The 16697-nt window shown below is 45.2% G+C and overlaps 1 protein-coding gene across 4 annotated transcripts in view; it reads right to left on the minus strand.

The window, feature by feature from the left end:
* Window positions 1-16697, minus strand: part of EPHA1 (EPH receptor A1) — a 33748-nt gene that overhangs the window by 9268 nt on the left and 7783 nt on the right. For 2 of the 4 annotated variants that reach the window (XM_088068979.1, XM_088068978.1), the window contains exons 3-6: window positions 9192-9306; window positions 6967-7357; window positions 2126-2281; window positions 904-1236 (exon numbers count right to left, since the gene is read on the minus strand). In XM_088068979.1, coding sequence (XP_087925105.1) covers window positions 904-1236; window positions 2126-2281; window positions 6967-7357; window positions 9192-9281 — 970 coding nt within the window. In that variant the 5' untranslated portion in view covers window positions 9282-9306. Of the gene's footprint in view, window positions 1-903; window positions 1237-2125; window positions 2282-6966; window positions 7358-9030; window positions 9307-16697 lie in introns of all 4 variants that reach the window. The other 2 variants (XM_088068977.1, XM_005523812.3) reach the window with 1 other exon arrangement.

Consider the following 16697-nt stretch of genomic DNA (forward strand, 5'->3'; position numbering starts at 1 on the left):
TTACATAAAAAATGTCAGGATTTTATGCTCCTACAGCAGCAGTAGCACAGCTATCCTATGTAATGATTTATGAATGCAGCTGCATTGCATAAGAGTACAGTGAAACTCAAAGCTCAAAATGTCTCAGCTGACTGCAAATGCATGCTGTTCATGAATAAAAAGATAATTCTCAAGACTCTGCAAGGACTGAGGAGTTAAGCCTGGTTCTCTCCTTGTCCTTCATCATCATCAGGAAGTGATGAGGCAAGCCAAAAGTAGCTCAGCTTTTCTAGCTCACAGTTATGCTGCCCCCGCATAGCATCAGGAGGAAAAGTCATATTTTGTTACTAAATTGGAACCCAGGGAATGCACCAAGGGCTGTTGAGCACTGTGATGTCATTTTTCTATAATCACATTTCACGATTCTCTGGAAAGTATTTACAGGACAGCCAAACTAGCCAGATTGAAGCTAACCAGTAGAAATGTGTCAAGATTTAACATCCTCATCCCTCCATGCTTTCAAAACCTTCTTTTTTCCCCAGTTACACTAGGGTTTCTGTTGTGTTTGGTGTTTTGCAATATCTGAGTCACAGGAAATATTTCATGACACAGCCCTCGTTCTTCCTGTCACACAGGTAACAATACTTAGGCTGTGTGACAGGGAAGGCTTCATCCTCCTCACCTCTGCTAAGTTCTTGGTGGATTCATAGCTCTTGGTGGATAATGATTACTGCTACTTTGATTTGCAAGGAATATGACTAATGGACTTTACATGCCAGAGGCAGAGGTACTTTAGAATCCTTATCATAACATACCAACACATGTGTCAGGCAGAAGGAGAAGATGGAGAAAGCTTAAATATTCAGAGAGATTCTTCTTCCTTTTCGTGATGAGCAGGAAGAAATTCTCTCTGTTTCTGCTAACCTGCATGTCCAACTGAGACCCAGACAGCTGGAGCAGTTCTCTGTGGAGCAGGTCCCATTCCTGAGACACCATTATGGGCTTCCACAGTGAATGTGTAATTGGTGTAAGCTTCTAGGCCATCCACATCCACTGCAGGTTTTGTGAGACCAGAGGCACTGGGGGAGAACACCACACCAGCCTCACAGGGCTCACAGGACAGGAAATGGCAGCGCTGGCAGAAGACTGTGTAAGTCAGGTCCTTCCTCCCGCCGTGGTCACTGGGTGGCTGCCACCACAGACTCAGCTGGGTGCCAATGAGGGAGAAGCTGACATTTCGAGGAGCCGAGGGTGGGCCTACAGCGAGCACAAAAGAAAGTGACAGAGCCAGCTGTTAATGCCCAAAGTTCTGCAACAACTTCCCATCTGCTGATATATTTCAAATGGAGCCCTCTCTTCACCCCAGCCTCTGTCTCTGATCTCTCATCCCCATTTTCCAACCTTTTTCTTCCCCCATATCACTGTTCATGAAATCACAGAATGGTTTGGGTTGGATGAGACCTTAAAGATCTTCTAGTTCCAACCCCCCCACCACGAGCAGGAACCTCTTTCACTAGACCAGGTTCCTCCAAGCCCCATCCAACCTGGCATTGAACACTTCCAAGGATAGAGCACCCACCTGTTCCAGTGTCTCATCACCCTCATCATAAAAAATTTCTTCCCTATGTCCCATCTAAATCTACCCTCTTTCAGTTTAAAACCATTGTCCCTTGTGCTGTCACTACAGACCTTGGTATAAGAACCCTTTCTTCATCTTTCTTGCAGACCCTACAAGATGATCTCCACGAAGCTTTTCTTCTCAGGCTGAACAATCCCAACTCTCTCAGCCTCTCCTCATAAGAGGTGTTCCATCCCTACAGTCATTTTAGCCCTCCTCTGGACCTGATCCAATAGGTAGGTACGTGTCTCTCTTGTACTGTGAGCCCCAGACCTGGATGTAGCCCTCCAGATGAGGTCTCACAAGAGCAGAGTGGAAGAAGAGAATCCCCTCCCTCACCCTGCTGGCCACATACTTTTGATGCAGTCCAGGATACACTTGGCTTTCTGGGCTGCAAGCTCACACTGCTGGCCCATGCCACATTTTTCACCCACCAGTACCCCCAAGTTCCTCTCTGTGGTGCTGCTCTCAGTAAGTTCATCCCCCAGCCTGTGTGGATATTTTTCTTTCTTTCAGTGTGCAACTCACGGGTGCAAGCAATGTTCTGGCCCTCGGAAGGTGCTCGATAGAAGCCTGCATTGCAGGAACAAGATGTGGCCCCTAACTCGTTGGACAAGCTGTTGGGGGGACACTTCAGGCAGCGTTTAGCATCCAGGGAATGGCGGTAGAACCCTCGCTGGCAGGCTGTGGAAGGACAAATAAGATAATCAATAAACCCAGATCAACAAAATAAAACCCTCCTGGCAGTTTTGCTCAGCTTCTTGAACACTCCTTTATCTGCCTCCATTTTTTTAGTTCACAGAAATATTTAGGTTGGAAGGAACACCTGGACACCTAGATCAACCATCTCAGAGCAGACAGAGAGAAGATGCAAACTCAAGGTAGCATCAGTATTATGACAGGACTTGCAGTCTGAGGAAGGGGAACTAATTCCTCACAGATGCTGTATGAATATGGAGTCCTGTCAACTTCAAAAACTTCCAGTGTAAACCCAGACTGGTCACCACCTGTGTCCTTCAAGCTTTCCACACCATAAATAAGAACCACAAATAGCAGCTACAAACCCTTGCACTCCTCAGAGTCTTCTGCTTTCTGACTTCAAATGGGCTAGCCAGTAGGCTTTTTAGCAGGAGCATCTTTGCTGATTCCAAGTGTTGTACCAGAGGATTGCCTAGCAGGGCCGTGGGGAATATCTAGGAAGCTATCAGTTCACCCCACGGCATCGAATGTAACTGGCTATGGAGCCAACACAGACTGCAAGGGAATAGGTGCCACATGTTTTCTACTGCCAGTCCTACAAAAATGAGCAGCCACACTCTCTTAGCATAACATCTGCCAACCTGTTTTTGCTGTGTTACTATTAGTTCAATCCACAGAAGCACTGGTCAGCTTACCAGTTGTCTCAAGGTCAATGCTCCACCTCTATGGTTGTGTAGCTGGGAGAAGAAAATCAGTGACAGAGCTTAAGGCAATCCCGTGAATTTAATGGTTTGCCAGCCTGTGTTAAATGGATGAAATGTTCTTTAGCTAAAGAAACATCCAACCTATTGCTAATCAGATAGTGGAGAAATGCATACACTAATTTTCTGCCAGAGCTACCGCTTTGCATTTAACCTGCACATTGAGGGAATAACCCTTTTTATATTGCACTATAAAAGCAACAATATCCTGTGTAATCCCTCAGGAGATCCCAGTGGAGAAAACCATCTGTTCAGGAGCCTCACACAAATGGCTTACTGTGGTATAGTATAGGAAATTATTCTTTATCCAGAAGACAAAAAAAAACCCCAGCCATTCCTACTATGCGACACAGAGGAATACCTGAGGGACCTTGAAAACTTTCCACTCACACAGGCCAAAAAAGACTACTCATCATCAGTCTGTAGAAGGGATGCTTAAAGAACCCGGAAAAGAGAAATAATCACAAGTAGGAGCAACCAGCACCTTCTGATTCCAGGAAATGACAGAACCACTCAGGAAAATCTATCATTCTGAGACACAATCATGCAGCTATGTGATTAATGATAGCAAAGGCCATTGAAAATAATTAAAAGGCTCAAGTATTGATTGTCACAGCCCAAAAGGATTCCAATTATACTCCAGATCAAATCATCCCCTTGAGAAAGAGGCAGTAAAAGTTACTTTGATCTTCAGGCTCACAACTGAGAACACTTCTAACATGCTGGACTGAAGATGGAAGTTTTGAGGCCTTCTGCCGCTTTGCTCAAGCTAAGATATGAGAGTTCCTGACATTGAATCAGTTTGGGTCAGGAGAACTTTGAGATGAAAAACAAAGGAAGTGCGTGGCCACTTGCTTGTATAACACAGAGGTTCTGATGTTGCCTGTATAATACTACCTGCGTGACACAGTATAAATACACTGTTATCAGGCTGAGACCGTCTGCAAGTAAATTACAGAAATTTGGGGTTGGGAACCTTTACAAGAATCACAGAATCAATTAGGCTGGAAAAGATCTCTGAGATCAAGTCCAACCTGTGACTGAACACTATCATGTCAACTGCACTGTGGCACTAAGCACCACGCTCAGTCTTTCCTTAAACAGCTTTAGGGATGGTGACTCCACCACCTGCATTGGCAGCCCACTCCAATGTCAAATCACCCCTTCTATGAAGAAATTCTTCCTAATGTCCAGCCTAAACCAGCTAAAGACTGTGTCCTCTAGTCCTGTCACTCCTTGCCTGGGAGAAGAGAGTGACCCCCACCTGGCTACACCCTCCTTTCAGGTGTTTGTAGAGTGATAAGGTCTCCCCTGAGCCTCCATGCTGGACACCCCCATCTCCTCCAGCCACTCCTGGTAAGACTTGTGTTGCAGAACAGGTAACTCCGAGCCGAGGAGAGCCTCCGGTCCTCCAGTTCTGAGCTCCAGTGCCACTCCAGCCCAGCGCCCACATCTGCTGTCCCACCGGCCCCTCCGAGCAGGAGCTGCCTTGCGGGGAGACATCAGCCTGGCAGGGAGGCCGCAGGTCGGGAGCTGCAGGGCTACTCGGGCCGCAGGGACAGTCCCGGGAGGCGAGGGCAGGACCGGGGACACCGGCGATAAGAGGCGGCGACCGGCAGGGGGCGGGAGCGGCCCGCGGAGCCCGGCCCGGCCCCGCCTCAGGGCGGTGCGGAGTGGCCCCGGCCCCGCCCGGCCCGGCGCGGCGCTGGGGCCGCGGGTGAGGACGGGCCTGTTGGGCTCCCGGCTCCCCCCGCTCTGCCCCGGGGCTGCGGAGGTGGAGGGGCGGCTGCCCGCGGCCGGCCCGGGGGCGGGGGAGGCGGGCGCACAGCCAGCAGCCTCGGCCCCCGCCCAGCCCCGCTGCCCCCGGCTTCCCCGGGCCTTGGGTACCCGCTCCGGGCGGCGCGATGGGAAAAACAAGCCTGGGAAAGGGCCGGCTCGCCAAACACCAGAGGGCAGAGAGGATGGCTGGGGCTCTTCCTTCATTCCTTATTCCTGCAGGTGCCCCTCGTGAGTCTGCCAGCCAGGCCGGGAGGGCTGCAGGCACCAGACCGGGGCTGACGGGGAGCTCGGCTCACCTGCCGCCCTGCAGAGCCCAGCAAGGAGCACAGGCCGGGGCACAGCCAGCCTCCGTGGGTACAGCAGATTACATGCTGGAGGAAGTTAATCACGAGCTCTGGGTTTATGGGCAGCAAAGTCTGAGTGCTCTGGAGCAGGCACGGCTTTTCTGGGACTGTGTCGTGGCTGAGCCATTCTGCACCCAGCAGAGCTTTATACAGCTGGGAATTCACTGAGACAATGAGGGAACTAGTTAAGGACCTGACCCTCTGGCTTTCTGTTGTCTCCTGTCCTGCAACAGAGGTCGGGTTCTTCTCCCTGTTTAAAAACAAAGGTGCAGTTTTCCCTTTTTTTTTTTGCTCCCTACTTTAGGAAAAAATCAGAGTCAGAATTACACTGCAAGGTCTTCCATCCTGTCACACTTCACGTGTCTGAAGAAGTCCTCTTCTGTTCTGAAGACAAAGTAAAAACTGTGATTTCAGTCTTTATCCTGAGCTGGATGGCTCCCAGTCCATCGCACACTCTGGTCTTTCCTGCCGAGGGAGGAGATCCTAAGATACACCCTGCATTCAACTTCTCCCCTGATGCTCCAATAAGACACCATTCTGGTCATGAGGTACCTCTCCCTACTCCTGCTAGGTTCTCCCCTCTTCCTTTCCTCTCCTGGGAGACCTCCTCGGTCCCTACTAATCCTGCAAAACCTACTTCTGGCTGCAGCTGTACCTGGGCGGAGTGGGATGAAAGCACAGATGTAGAATGAACCTGTGCTGCGATAGCAGGCGAGGCTTGTCCAGACATGACAGCTTCCCTGCCCCTTCCCACAGGAGTGCTCTCAGGAGGGCGGGGAGAGCTGTGTAGCACCTAAGTGGAAAAACTGGCTGGGCTGTGGAAGGAGAGGGGATTGCTGGAGGAGGGCAGGGATCTTGTGCTTCAACCTTCTCCAGCTCCCCAAGCAAAACGAGCAGCAAGCAGTAGGGATCCATAGAGACACCAGATCCCTGTAGCAGAGCAAAGCAGAGACACAGGACACCTGCTGAATCTGAGAGCACCTCGTGGATCCCTCTGGCCTTAGCCTTGTGCCATACAGCTCTGGCAATGAAAGCAGAGATCTGCTGTCTTTTACCTCTCTCCGTGCAGTAACACATATCCCCATATCCCCCAAAACACCACACATGTCAAACTAAGTTGCCTTTAGAAGTTGAATCTTGTCCCCTCTGCAGCCACGGGAGAGCCCTGCACTTCTTACTCCAACTTCTTACTCCAACTGGAGTCACTGCTGTGACTCCAGTACCCTGGTGACTCTTGATGGCTAATTGCTCTTCTTCAGAAGAGCAGGCACCACGGTATCGTGCAATATGCTTTACGTGGCTTCCCATGGCAGAAGAGCCATCCCAGCCCAAGAAGAACGGGGGACAGAGGAGAAGCTTGTCCCCTCTGTCTCTCAGCTTTCTAGTCATGGGACAAATACCCTGCTCTGTGCGTCTAACCTGTCTGCCCTGAGAGAACAAGGCTGCTGTTCAAGGGTTGAGAACCAGTTGTTGAGTGAGTCAGTGTCAATCACATAGTTAGAGCTCGCAGAAACTAGCTCCAGAGCTGGAAGCTCCTGGATGAAGCCCAAGAGGGAGTGGAGAGGTGTGTGCAGGTCTTACACCTGACACATGAGGAAAAAATCACAACTGAAGAAGAGAAGCTTAGGAGAAGGTAAAGAGAAGGAAAGGTACAAGATACAGAGGGTGGGCAAGGGAGAGGTAGACCACACTAACTCCCCTGATCCCACTTTCTGCTTACATATACTCTGATCTCTAGCTCCCTGGAACCTCTCCCATGGCCTACAGCTAGCGTCTGCATACTCACCTACGCAGCTCCCATCGACTTCCTCAAACCCCACAGCACAAAGGCATCGGCCCACTGGTACCAGCCACTCCCCATCAGTGCTGCAGTGCATCCTGGGGGGAGAGCCCACTTCTTCAGCTGCGTACTCCACGCAGACCCCAGGCACTTCTGTCAGCCCTTCTGACCCTGCCAGCGTCTCTGGAAAACGGGCCAGGCCCCGCACTGCCTCTGGGCAAGTCTTGTAATACACTCGGACAGACACCATCGCTACACAAGCTCCAGAGTTCTGGAAAGCCAGGTAGAAGCCCCGGCGAGAGAGCTTCCCAATGGAGCACACTTCTGTGTTCAGCTGCATGGCTCCCGACTCGATGTCTCTGCTTGTGAAACTTCGATCTGCTGCCACAGTGTTGAGCTACATGAAAAAGAGAAAGAAAACAGCTTTACCATCTGAGCAGAGCACAGCAGCTGAGATACCCGTGCCTCTCAAGCCTCTTTTACACTAAAGCCTTTTAGGGGCCGTCTGGTCAACTGCTTCTAATGCCACTGCACTGCATACTTTCTTTGCACTTGGAAGAGGTGTTAAAAATGGGGTGGGCATCTTTTGCTGCTCTGTACCTTCCATCCATCATCTCCTTCAACTGCTTTGTAGTCATTCACTGCTCTTCTACAGTACCCTGTGTTCCGAATCTCTGATTTTAGAGGTCTTCAGGAACTGCCCCTTACAGGAGCAAATCTTTTTTCTGTGACAATTTTCTTTGTTTGCAAATTGCATGCAGTAAATTCACAACACCACTCAAGACTTGTGCTTTGAAACCAAACAGGTAATTACAGTCACTTGTTTTTAGGCTGTAGTTGCTGCAGTTCAGATCATCCACTGAAAGGTGCTCCTTGTGCAGCACTCAACATATTTCAGCACTGTAGGTACTTGGGTGAAAAATGCTCCCATGCTTTTGCATTCCAACTGCCTCTGCAAACAAAGTGAATGAGTGAGTGAGGATATTTTCCATGCTTGAGCAAATGGGAAAAGCCTCTGTGACACCCTGTGACATGGAAGAGCTGGACTGCAGGTGGGGTGGCCTTTCTTCTTGATGGGAGAGCCTGATAACCGATCCTCTCCTCTGCAGGCCCCTTCCCATTGTACACCACCACCCACTCCTTGTAGTTGGATTGGAGATGAAAGGCTCTGTAGAGCAGCTGCATTTGGCAGGGACCATAAGGCATGTTTGGGAGTTGTGGAGGTATCGCACAAATTCATGTTGTATGCTGCAGGGAAGGTGGAGGAGCACTGGGGTGGGAGGGGAGATCTGCTATGCCTGTGGTGGCCTTTATTACTCTTTGTTTCCATCACATCCCATTTAAACTGCAAAGGAAGGGGCAGTGAAATAATTAGTGAAATAATTTAGGTCTGTGGCTTCTATTAGAACAGAACTGGTTAGAGAATTTCCTCTGAAAAAAAAATAAAAAAAAAGCAGAGGTTCTCTGTTCTGCAGTTCCAATGTTTCCATGGCAAGAGGGCACAACATTGAGGAGAACAGCAGGTAAAATACAGTAGTGTTAAATACTTTCACACCGGGGAGAATTTCACTATAGCAAATCATCACCTCCAGGTTTATGAAACAAGACCCTACACCTCATGGCAATCAGAGTAAATAATCAGGACCGCTGAGACCTGAACTGGATTCTATTCTTTGCTTGGTCTAATCTTGTTTTTTCCCTAAGACAAGTATATTTTCTTTGGTCTCTGCTTTACTCTTTCTAAAAATTGGTGTAACCATCCAGGTCTGTCACAACCCTTTAGAATCCTTACCTACGTGGTGTCTGGTTAAATAAGAGGTTACGCAGAATACAGGTTCTGATCTCATTTGAAACCTTCTATGCCTCCTGTGGGAAAGACTGCTCTGAGCATCACAGAGGGCACCGGGGGTAAAGTTTACTCTAAGGACAACTCTAACTATCCATGCCCTTCCCCAGATGCTGGTTCTCCTGGCCTGTCCCAGCCAGCAAGACACACCTAGCTTAAGCTGAAAGATATGACAAGTTTAAGCTGAAAGATATGACTCAGTCTTCACTCCTAGCAATACAGACCTTGGTGAACAGTGGGCGGCGGAACTGGATCCCAACATCTTGTTCAGACTCCATGTAATAGAGATTAAAGGTCTCTTTGCAGGTCACCACTTCACCTTTGAAGCTCTTGCAGTCCCTCACAGTAAACTTTAGCTCCACATAAATGCGCGAGGCTGCCTCACCCCGATAAATCCAGTTGGTGCGAAGCCAGTGATCGGTGTCGCCCTCAGAAAGCACACTGCAGTCCTGGTACATGTAGATCGGGGTACCATTTATCATCTGCTGCACTTCACTCCACTGCTCCCAGGGGACAAGAAAACATATACTGTTAGACAGATGTGAGAAACAAGTTTCACTTCAAATATGACAAAACCTTGCCTAAAAATCAGTTCTTACACAGGGTTTGGGGCTCATTTCATGCACTGCCTTACCTTGGAGATTGAGAAAAAGACCCACTACTCCCATGTATTGGCCACTTCTCTCTGCCAGTTTACATTCAAGGTGTACAGTAGGACCCTACCAGACCAAAATTATTATCTGCCCCTAGAAATAATACACAGCATTTGGGAGTAAGAGAAAAGATGGTGTGGCATAATGGAAAGGTAAATTGCAGAAGGACTGCTCTAGAGCAAGCACTCATTAACTTGGAGTTCACGCTTCTTTAAGTGGGATATTTTGCAAAACCTAATTTAACTATTAAAACTCAGTTGATTTTCCTGACTTCATATTGCATTTAGGTTCTACATCTTCCCCAGGCAAATAGTGGCTGAGAGGAGGATATGGGCCCAGCTGGTTATATGACCTTACTAATACTATTTGCATGAATCTAATAAAGTTTGATACTGATTTTAACATTTCCTTTTGCCAAATTTTAGGTGGTTCTAGTTTTTCTTTCCTTACCACAGTTCAGATACAAAATGCAAAGAACATTTTCTTTTGAGTAATTCACACATGAGAACTGAAAGTTTGGAAAGCAAGGTTTTGTCCACAGGGAAAATAACTTACATCCTTTTTTCCCCAGTGCTAAGACAGCCTTTCTCATTATGCTTTAAATGTTTAATCAAATTAAATTGAAACAGGTGCCCACATAAGTACTGGCACAACTTTAAGCATCTTGGTTTTAAATCACACCCCAGGTTAAGATGCAATTTAAACAAGGCCTCAGTCTCTGCATTGCTCCAGACTTGTCAAATCTCATGGGCTGAGCATGAGATTCCCACATTTCTTCAGCACCACCACCTCCTGTGCTCACAGCACAATGGCTTGTCTCCCCACAAACCAGGTCACTCTGCTAGTGGAATGAATAAAAGAGATGGACCCACAGAGTACCAAAGAGGCTCAGTTTTTATGCCATGACTTACAACATACTTCCTACTTAGCCCCACTCTGAAAAGTATGAGAGCTTTCTCCAAGCCATCAAGTCGTGCTGATAGCACAAGCTCCTCTCTGCATGATTCCAGCCTCTTACCTAAGTGCACACTAGCAGTCTCCTCCCAGGAAGTTCTGGGGATGGTATCTATGAGTCCCTTCTTGTTCCCTTTTTTCTCTACATAATTAATCCCCAGTATTACCCCACCCTCTTAATCTGATCCAGCTGGCATACAACTGCAGCACACAGGATTTACACTTATTTCACTCACTGGAGGTCAAAGGATTTATGATAGCAAAACAAAGAAAGATACTGACAGATCAATCCCAATTGATCAAGCAGATGGGACAATCACTTAATGACTTCCTGCAGTCTTTAACTGAAAACCTTCTGGAAAATGTTACAGAATTGAATTTACAATGCATCCTGAAGTATATTGAAGTAGAAGAAAAGAAGTTAGGAAGGAGAATAAGAGCAAACTAGCTTTCATACACTGCCAATGTTAGGACTGGCTTTTAGAAATATTTTTCAATGTGCGTCTGCCTGGGAAAAGCATAATTGCAATTTGAGGCTGAGTGTTAGACAACTTTCCATTAGCAGTTTATCCCAAGGCAGTACCACAGACAAGTGTCACCAGAAAGTGGTTTTTGCATGTCTCACTGAAAGACATGAGCTATTATGGTGCCTGTCCTGAAAAGACATTTTCAAAACATACATGATACAGGACCAAAGTTTCATTTTCAGGGGTGACAACTCTAGCAAAAAAAAAAATAAAAATAAAAATAAAAAATCCTTTAAACTCTACTGCTGGAAAAAAATCCAGCTGCTAACCCCCATATTTCTTAGCTCATCTCAGCCCGGCTTCTTCCAGACTCAGTTCTTCAGGGCAAAGATGCTTGGCACTGACAATTGCAGTTTCATATGCAGTGTGGTGCAAAGAAATAACAAGGGAGTCAGACATGTTTTTTCTAGACTCTACTGCTGATGGGTAAAGGAAGTAAAATGAGGATATTATTTATGCTAACAATACAGAACTATTGTTAAATATGCTTCTGACTTCTTTTCGTTATTCAGTGAAGCTTTTAAATTCAAAGTAGTAGAGGAAAACTGTTACACACAACGTTTAATGAAAGGGTGATGAGACCAGAAGTTGCCAAGCGACTGTCTCCCATCCTCAAAGAATCTGCTGCAAAATCAAAATCTATGCCTCTGATTTTTAATGTAATGCTCTTAATAAACACGTGTGGTAAAGTCTGGCTCAATCAATATTAATTACTTTCCATGCAGTTTGTCTGCCAATGACATTGAATCAACCTCCTATAATATATAACCTAAATATCTAATTTTATAATCCAGCCTATAATGTATCTTTTTTCCCACTTCATTCCATACACTGTTGCCTTCTACAGTCACCAGTTGGCCATAGGATGGGCAACATTCTTCTAGAAGTGGAGTACAGTGTTGGTCAGACTTCCTTGTTTTAGTAGTGAGTGAATTTGTGGTTTTTTGATGTGAGAAAAAAACTTTCTCATGGGATTCAGAATCACAGAAGGATTTGGGATGGAAAGGACCCTTGGAGATCTTCTAGCCCAATTCCCTGCTCCAAGCAAGCTAAAGAGTTCTTAAAGTTATGTTATTCTTTAAAATGCCTTTTAACCTCTCTGCTTTTTTAAGTTAGAGTCTAAGCTGTCCTTAAACTAGACTTCAAACTCTTAAAATAACTTAGATTTCTTTAGAAGTTGCTAAGAAAACAAATGCCAATGCATTCAGGAGAGTGCCATAGGTTAGTAGCTTGGCTTCCTAAAAAGTCTGACTATGTAGCCATTGAGTTTGAGAACAAATGGGTTTTTCTGTACTTCTCAGAAACCCATATACTAACACAGGCACCTAGTTCCAGAGGTTTGTTCTTGAAAATCTTGGTGCAGTTGTGTAATACCAAGCAAAATGATTCCAGCCATTAGAGTGAAGTGAATAACAACCTCAAAGCAAAGGTACGGTGTCAATAACCTCAAAACACTGCAAGTTCAGGAAAAAGGAAAAAAGGAAAGCAACTTTCCTCGCATTGGTTTGATTCCGTATAAGGAAAGCTGTCTTTATAAAGGCCATTCAGAATGACTTCAATGACAACGTGGAAGGACACCAATAGATATTTGTAGTAAACAAAATTTGCTTTGGTCTGTCATTTGAGTAAAAATCCAAAGATAAGATAAAGTATGTGCCTTTTAATATCTGCCTTTATTCCCTCTGAAATGATTATACAGTTTGAAGCTCTGAAGCCTACGGAAGGCTTACTCTGCTTTTTCTGTATAATGAGCCTTCTCTAGATTAGGTTTGTGTCAAGGATCCTATCTAGGACAAGCTGTGATTTCTTCAGCCAACTGTGGGCTACTCTTCCTAGGATCTACTACCAGGTATAAGATGGAAACAGTTTGCACATCTTGGAGCCACTGTCTCAGGCTTTGCAGGCATCAATGTAGTGGTCGCTTTTGGTTTTAGCCTTTTTTAGGTGGGGAAAAAAAGAAGGAAACAAGTTTTTTGTGTTGGCAGATACAAATTTCATCCCTGCTAATGGAGAGGTAGGCTACCAGTGACAAAGTCAGCAGGCTGTGACAGTATTGCAAATGGTAGGCTCAAACTGGAGTAAGAAGAGCTTGTGACTCACAATAAGAGTACTGTTGCCATCTCCAGCTTGCTAGGGTCTTGCTCTATCTCCTTTCAGAGAAGAGCCTGCCTGCTTGGACCTCTACCTCATTTGTTTTCACATTGCCTTAGCACAGTGATTTCCAATCTGTGGTCTGCAGACCCCTGAGGAAAGGCACAGCAATACTTACAGATACTTACAGATGCAAAAGCAAGGTAAGCATCTAGCCAGTAGGCTTAAAGTTACTAAACTAAGATGCATGTCTCCACTGGAAAAGTTATTAAGAATTCCTACTGGAAAAGTCAAAGAGTTCATAAGTTGAAATCCAATGACTTGTTTAACTTTGGGTTAGAAAATTTCAGGAAGATGAAAAGACCAGCTAAGTTAGTAAAGCCAGCTACATTGTACCTGTGCATAGCAAGTGTGTCTCAATCTCATTTAATTTTCAACAGAATTTAGTGGCCATTAAATATCTTCCTGAAGAAAAATTGCAAGGTCCCAAAACAGCAACCTTTTTTAGCAACAATACATTACTGGTGTGCCAAGCCTGAAACCACCTAGGAGAAATGAGTCGACAGATATGTCACTGAACAGTTTTTATCCCCTTTCCCTGGCAGCAATCTTGCCTGTGGAGTGTCTTGACTTTTATTTATATAGTAGCATTTGCATGCTGCCATATCCAAAAAGCCTTCCTGGAACAGATTCAGCATTGGAGGTAATTACTGAGCTAAAATCATAGTGTAGTTTCCTCAGAGGAAAGCTGACAAGAAAGGCACCTTGGTGGCACCTATCATGATACAGTGAAGAGCTTCTCTTCAGTTGAAATACATCTGACAAAAATTTTTTCAGGAGGCAAGCTGGACCAGCCAACCAAAAATAGCATCACCACAGTGGTGAATTCCAGAATGAAGCTTCAGTGACCCTTTACTGACAGTTTCTCAATACTCTTTGAAGTTCCTTTGCTGGTGAGGAAGACAATTTAGATGATGATGATGAAAGAAGAGTGGTGACATCTAGACACTTCATGAGTCCTGTAACTTTAAATCTGAGAACAGCTGAGGCTGCTTTTATTTCTTTGATCATTTGGCTATGGTCAGGCAATTTTAATTTCATCACATCATCACGGAGCCTTTGACACAACTGAACACAGAAGAGATGTTTACTTATCTACAGTATCTTTATGGGTATATTTTTCCCCACAACGATCCATTGGTTATTTTCAGGGAGGAGCAACTCTATTATGTAATTACTTGTTCTTTAGGGCACTAGCACATAGGTCTCTATCCCACCCATGTCCTTTCAATTTAACTGGTAGTCATGCTCTTATGGGAAGATAAGGTGTTAATGTGAGACACAGAGCACCAGTGCATTGATTACAGAACCTGTTTATCAAACCCAGGTTCTGCTGTCTGCTCATTCTCTCAACTGCCTGACCACATTAAGGTCTTGCATGAAAACAGTTCTGGTCACAACAGATGGTGCTAGATGAGGAATAATGATACTCTAGTCCAACATTTCACCTAGCTGGTTTGGAACACTTGTTTTGTATATACCTGTTTTACTAACACTAACAGTAGCAATAACTACAAAAAAGACTGGAATGAAAAATCAGATTGTGAACCTCAAGAGTTCAGAATTCCTAGCTAAAGCCATATTACCAATAAAGCAAATGTTAGCTCTCGTGTTATTTTTTGCATTACATTGCATAGTAATTACATTCCATTGTAAATGGAAGTGGTTTTTTTTCATTTTTTTCATTTTTATATTGTGAGCTGTGATTTTGTATGGTGTGTCAAGTGTCCTTCTAGTGTTTATGGAGCAGCTGGAAATTAGTCTGATGGTGATGGGCAATACTTGCTCTCTTTGTATAAGTTCCTTTAAAGATGGATCAGGTGGAATCCCACACTAGAATGGGGTAATTATGCCTTGATGATGATCAAACCTGCCTGGAGGAAAGAAGCTGCAGGAGATGGCAGCCTGAAAGTCATGTGAGGAGCTGGCAATATTCAGGTCAAGCAAAGAGAAGCCAGAAACTGGGCCTTGAAAACAATGGAAATAACCTTTTCAGAAATAAACTCTGGGAATATTTTTCTGCAGATCTGCCTCTGAGATGATGAGAATCACAATTCAAAGCATAGGTTCATCCTTCAAGGACACAGCAGGCAACAAAAGACGTAAAGCCTTCACTTTCTAATTGCTTGCCTGCAAACTCCCCAGTATTTTAGTTGGTATTATAATAGAAGTTATTTTGTTTGGGTTTTCTGTTTGTTTGGTTGGTTAGGTTTTAATATCTTTATTATTGTTATTATTACTATTTTAAATAGCCTGTTAGTCTTCTTGGAGAACCATGCTATAGGCAGGTTAATCTCCAAGCTCCAGCTGACTTGTGCTGCTTTTGTGTTGACACAAGGAAGTTCAGTGAACCTTGTCCACTCATTCAACAGCAATAAAAACATGAAGCAGCTTTCTGAAGCTGCCAGGCAACAGAGCTGTCACCACCACAGTGCCCGAGCAGCCGTGGTGATGAATGCTATGGCTGTACAGTATCTTCACTTTGGCTTACAACGTGTTCTTTTCTGCCCTTCAGGTCACTGAGTGCACTGGCCAAGATTGTTACTTGGGTCTCTGGTAGTGACTCCATCCTAGGCTGCCTAGTTGGTGGCTCATGCAATCTGACCTTCCCTACAGCTATTAATTTACACTTCACTCATTCTATCTCACTGGTTTGTACTCCCACTTCCCACACTTCTGAGTATAGCATATCTAGATATGCATAACAATTTTTTTCCTTCCCTCCCAAATTGATACAAAAGAACTAATTTTCAATTAACAGGATGTCACCATTAAGTATCTCTCCACCAGTCCACAGATCAATGGCAGCAGGTCATGTCAGGATATGCTGAAGCCAGAGCTGCTCCCATTTCCAGGTAGTTGTTTGCTTTACCAAGCATTTTTCCCTTATTTCTGTACAGATCCTATTCACTCACAGGAGCTAATCCCCTATGCCTGACACTACTACTCTACTCCAGTTTCAGAGGTGATGGCACTCCTCTAAGTTAGCTCCTAAAGGACGTGCATGAACAACAATTGTAGGAAGAGGTGCACAGAACAGCTTTTCTGATGGCTGTTTTTCACACCACCTTTAGATGCTCCAAAAAGCTGACTGGCTGAGACTCTTCCAGGTAAGACTATCTGAGTAAGAGATCATTGAGTCTGACTAAGTGAACTGCCCAGGTTTAACAAGATAGGAGCGCAGTGCTGGAATTGCTTGCAGGTTGAAGGCTGTGTTCCCCACAGCAATGTTTCCTTCATGACCAGGACTATCTGTCAGACCAAGAAGCGGTGGAACAGAAACCAGGCATCGGCTGATTCTGAAATCTGGAACCACTGAATCTGGTGGAACACAACCTCACCTTGCTAGAACCTGAAGGCATGTAAATGTTATGGTGTGGTCAGTGATATAGAAGTTGCTGACAGGTCACAGGTACTTGATCTAGTCTATTACCTAAAAATTTATCAGTGTAGAATTTGAATTATGCCTGGGCTTTAATAGGACAACAGCATGAAAAAAAACCCAGAAATCCAAACTGATTTTTTGGCTTAATCAAATCATATTCACATAGCTTTTGCAGTTTCTGTGGTCATAATTAAACTTTCCATGGAACATGAGGTACAGAA

This window comes from Pseudopodoces humilis, chromosome 2 (genome assembly GCF_049639895.1).
Source record: "Pseudopodoces humilis isolate 2021_Gansu_Grassland_sample_001 chromosome 2, ASM4963989v1, whole genome shotgun sequence".
Lineage (NCBI taxonomy): Eukaryota > Metazoa > Chordata > Aves > Passeriformes > Paridae > Pseudopodoces > Pseudopodoces humilis.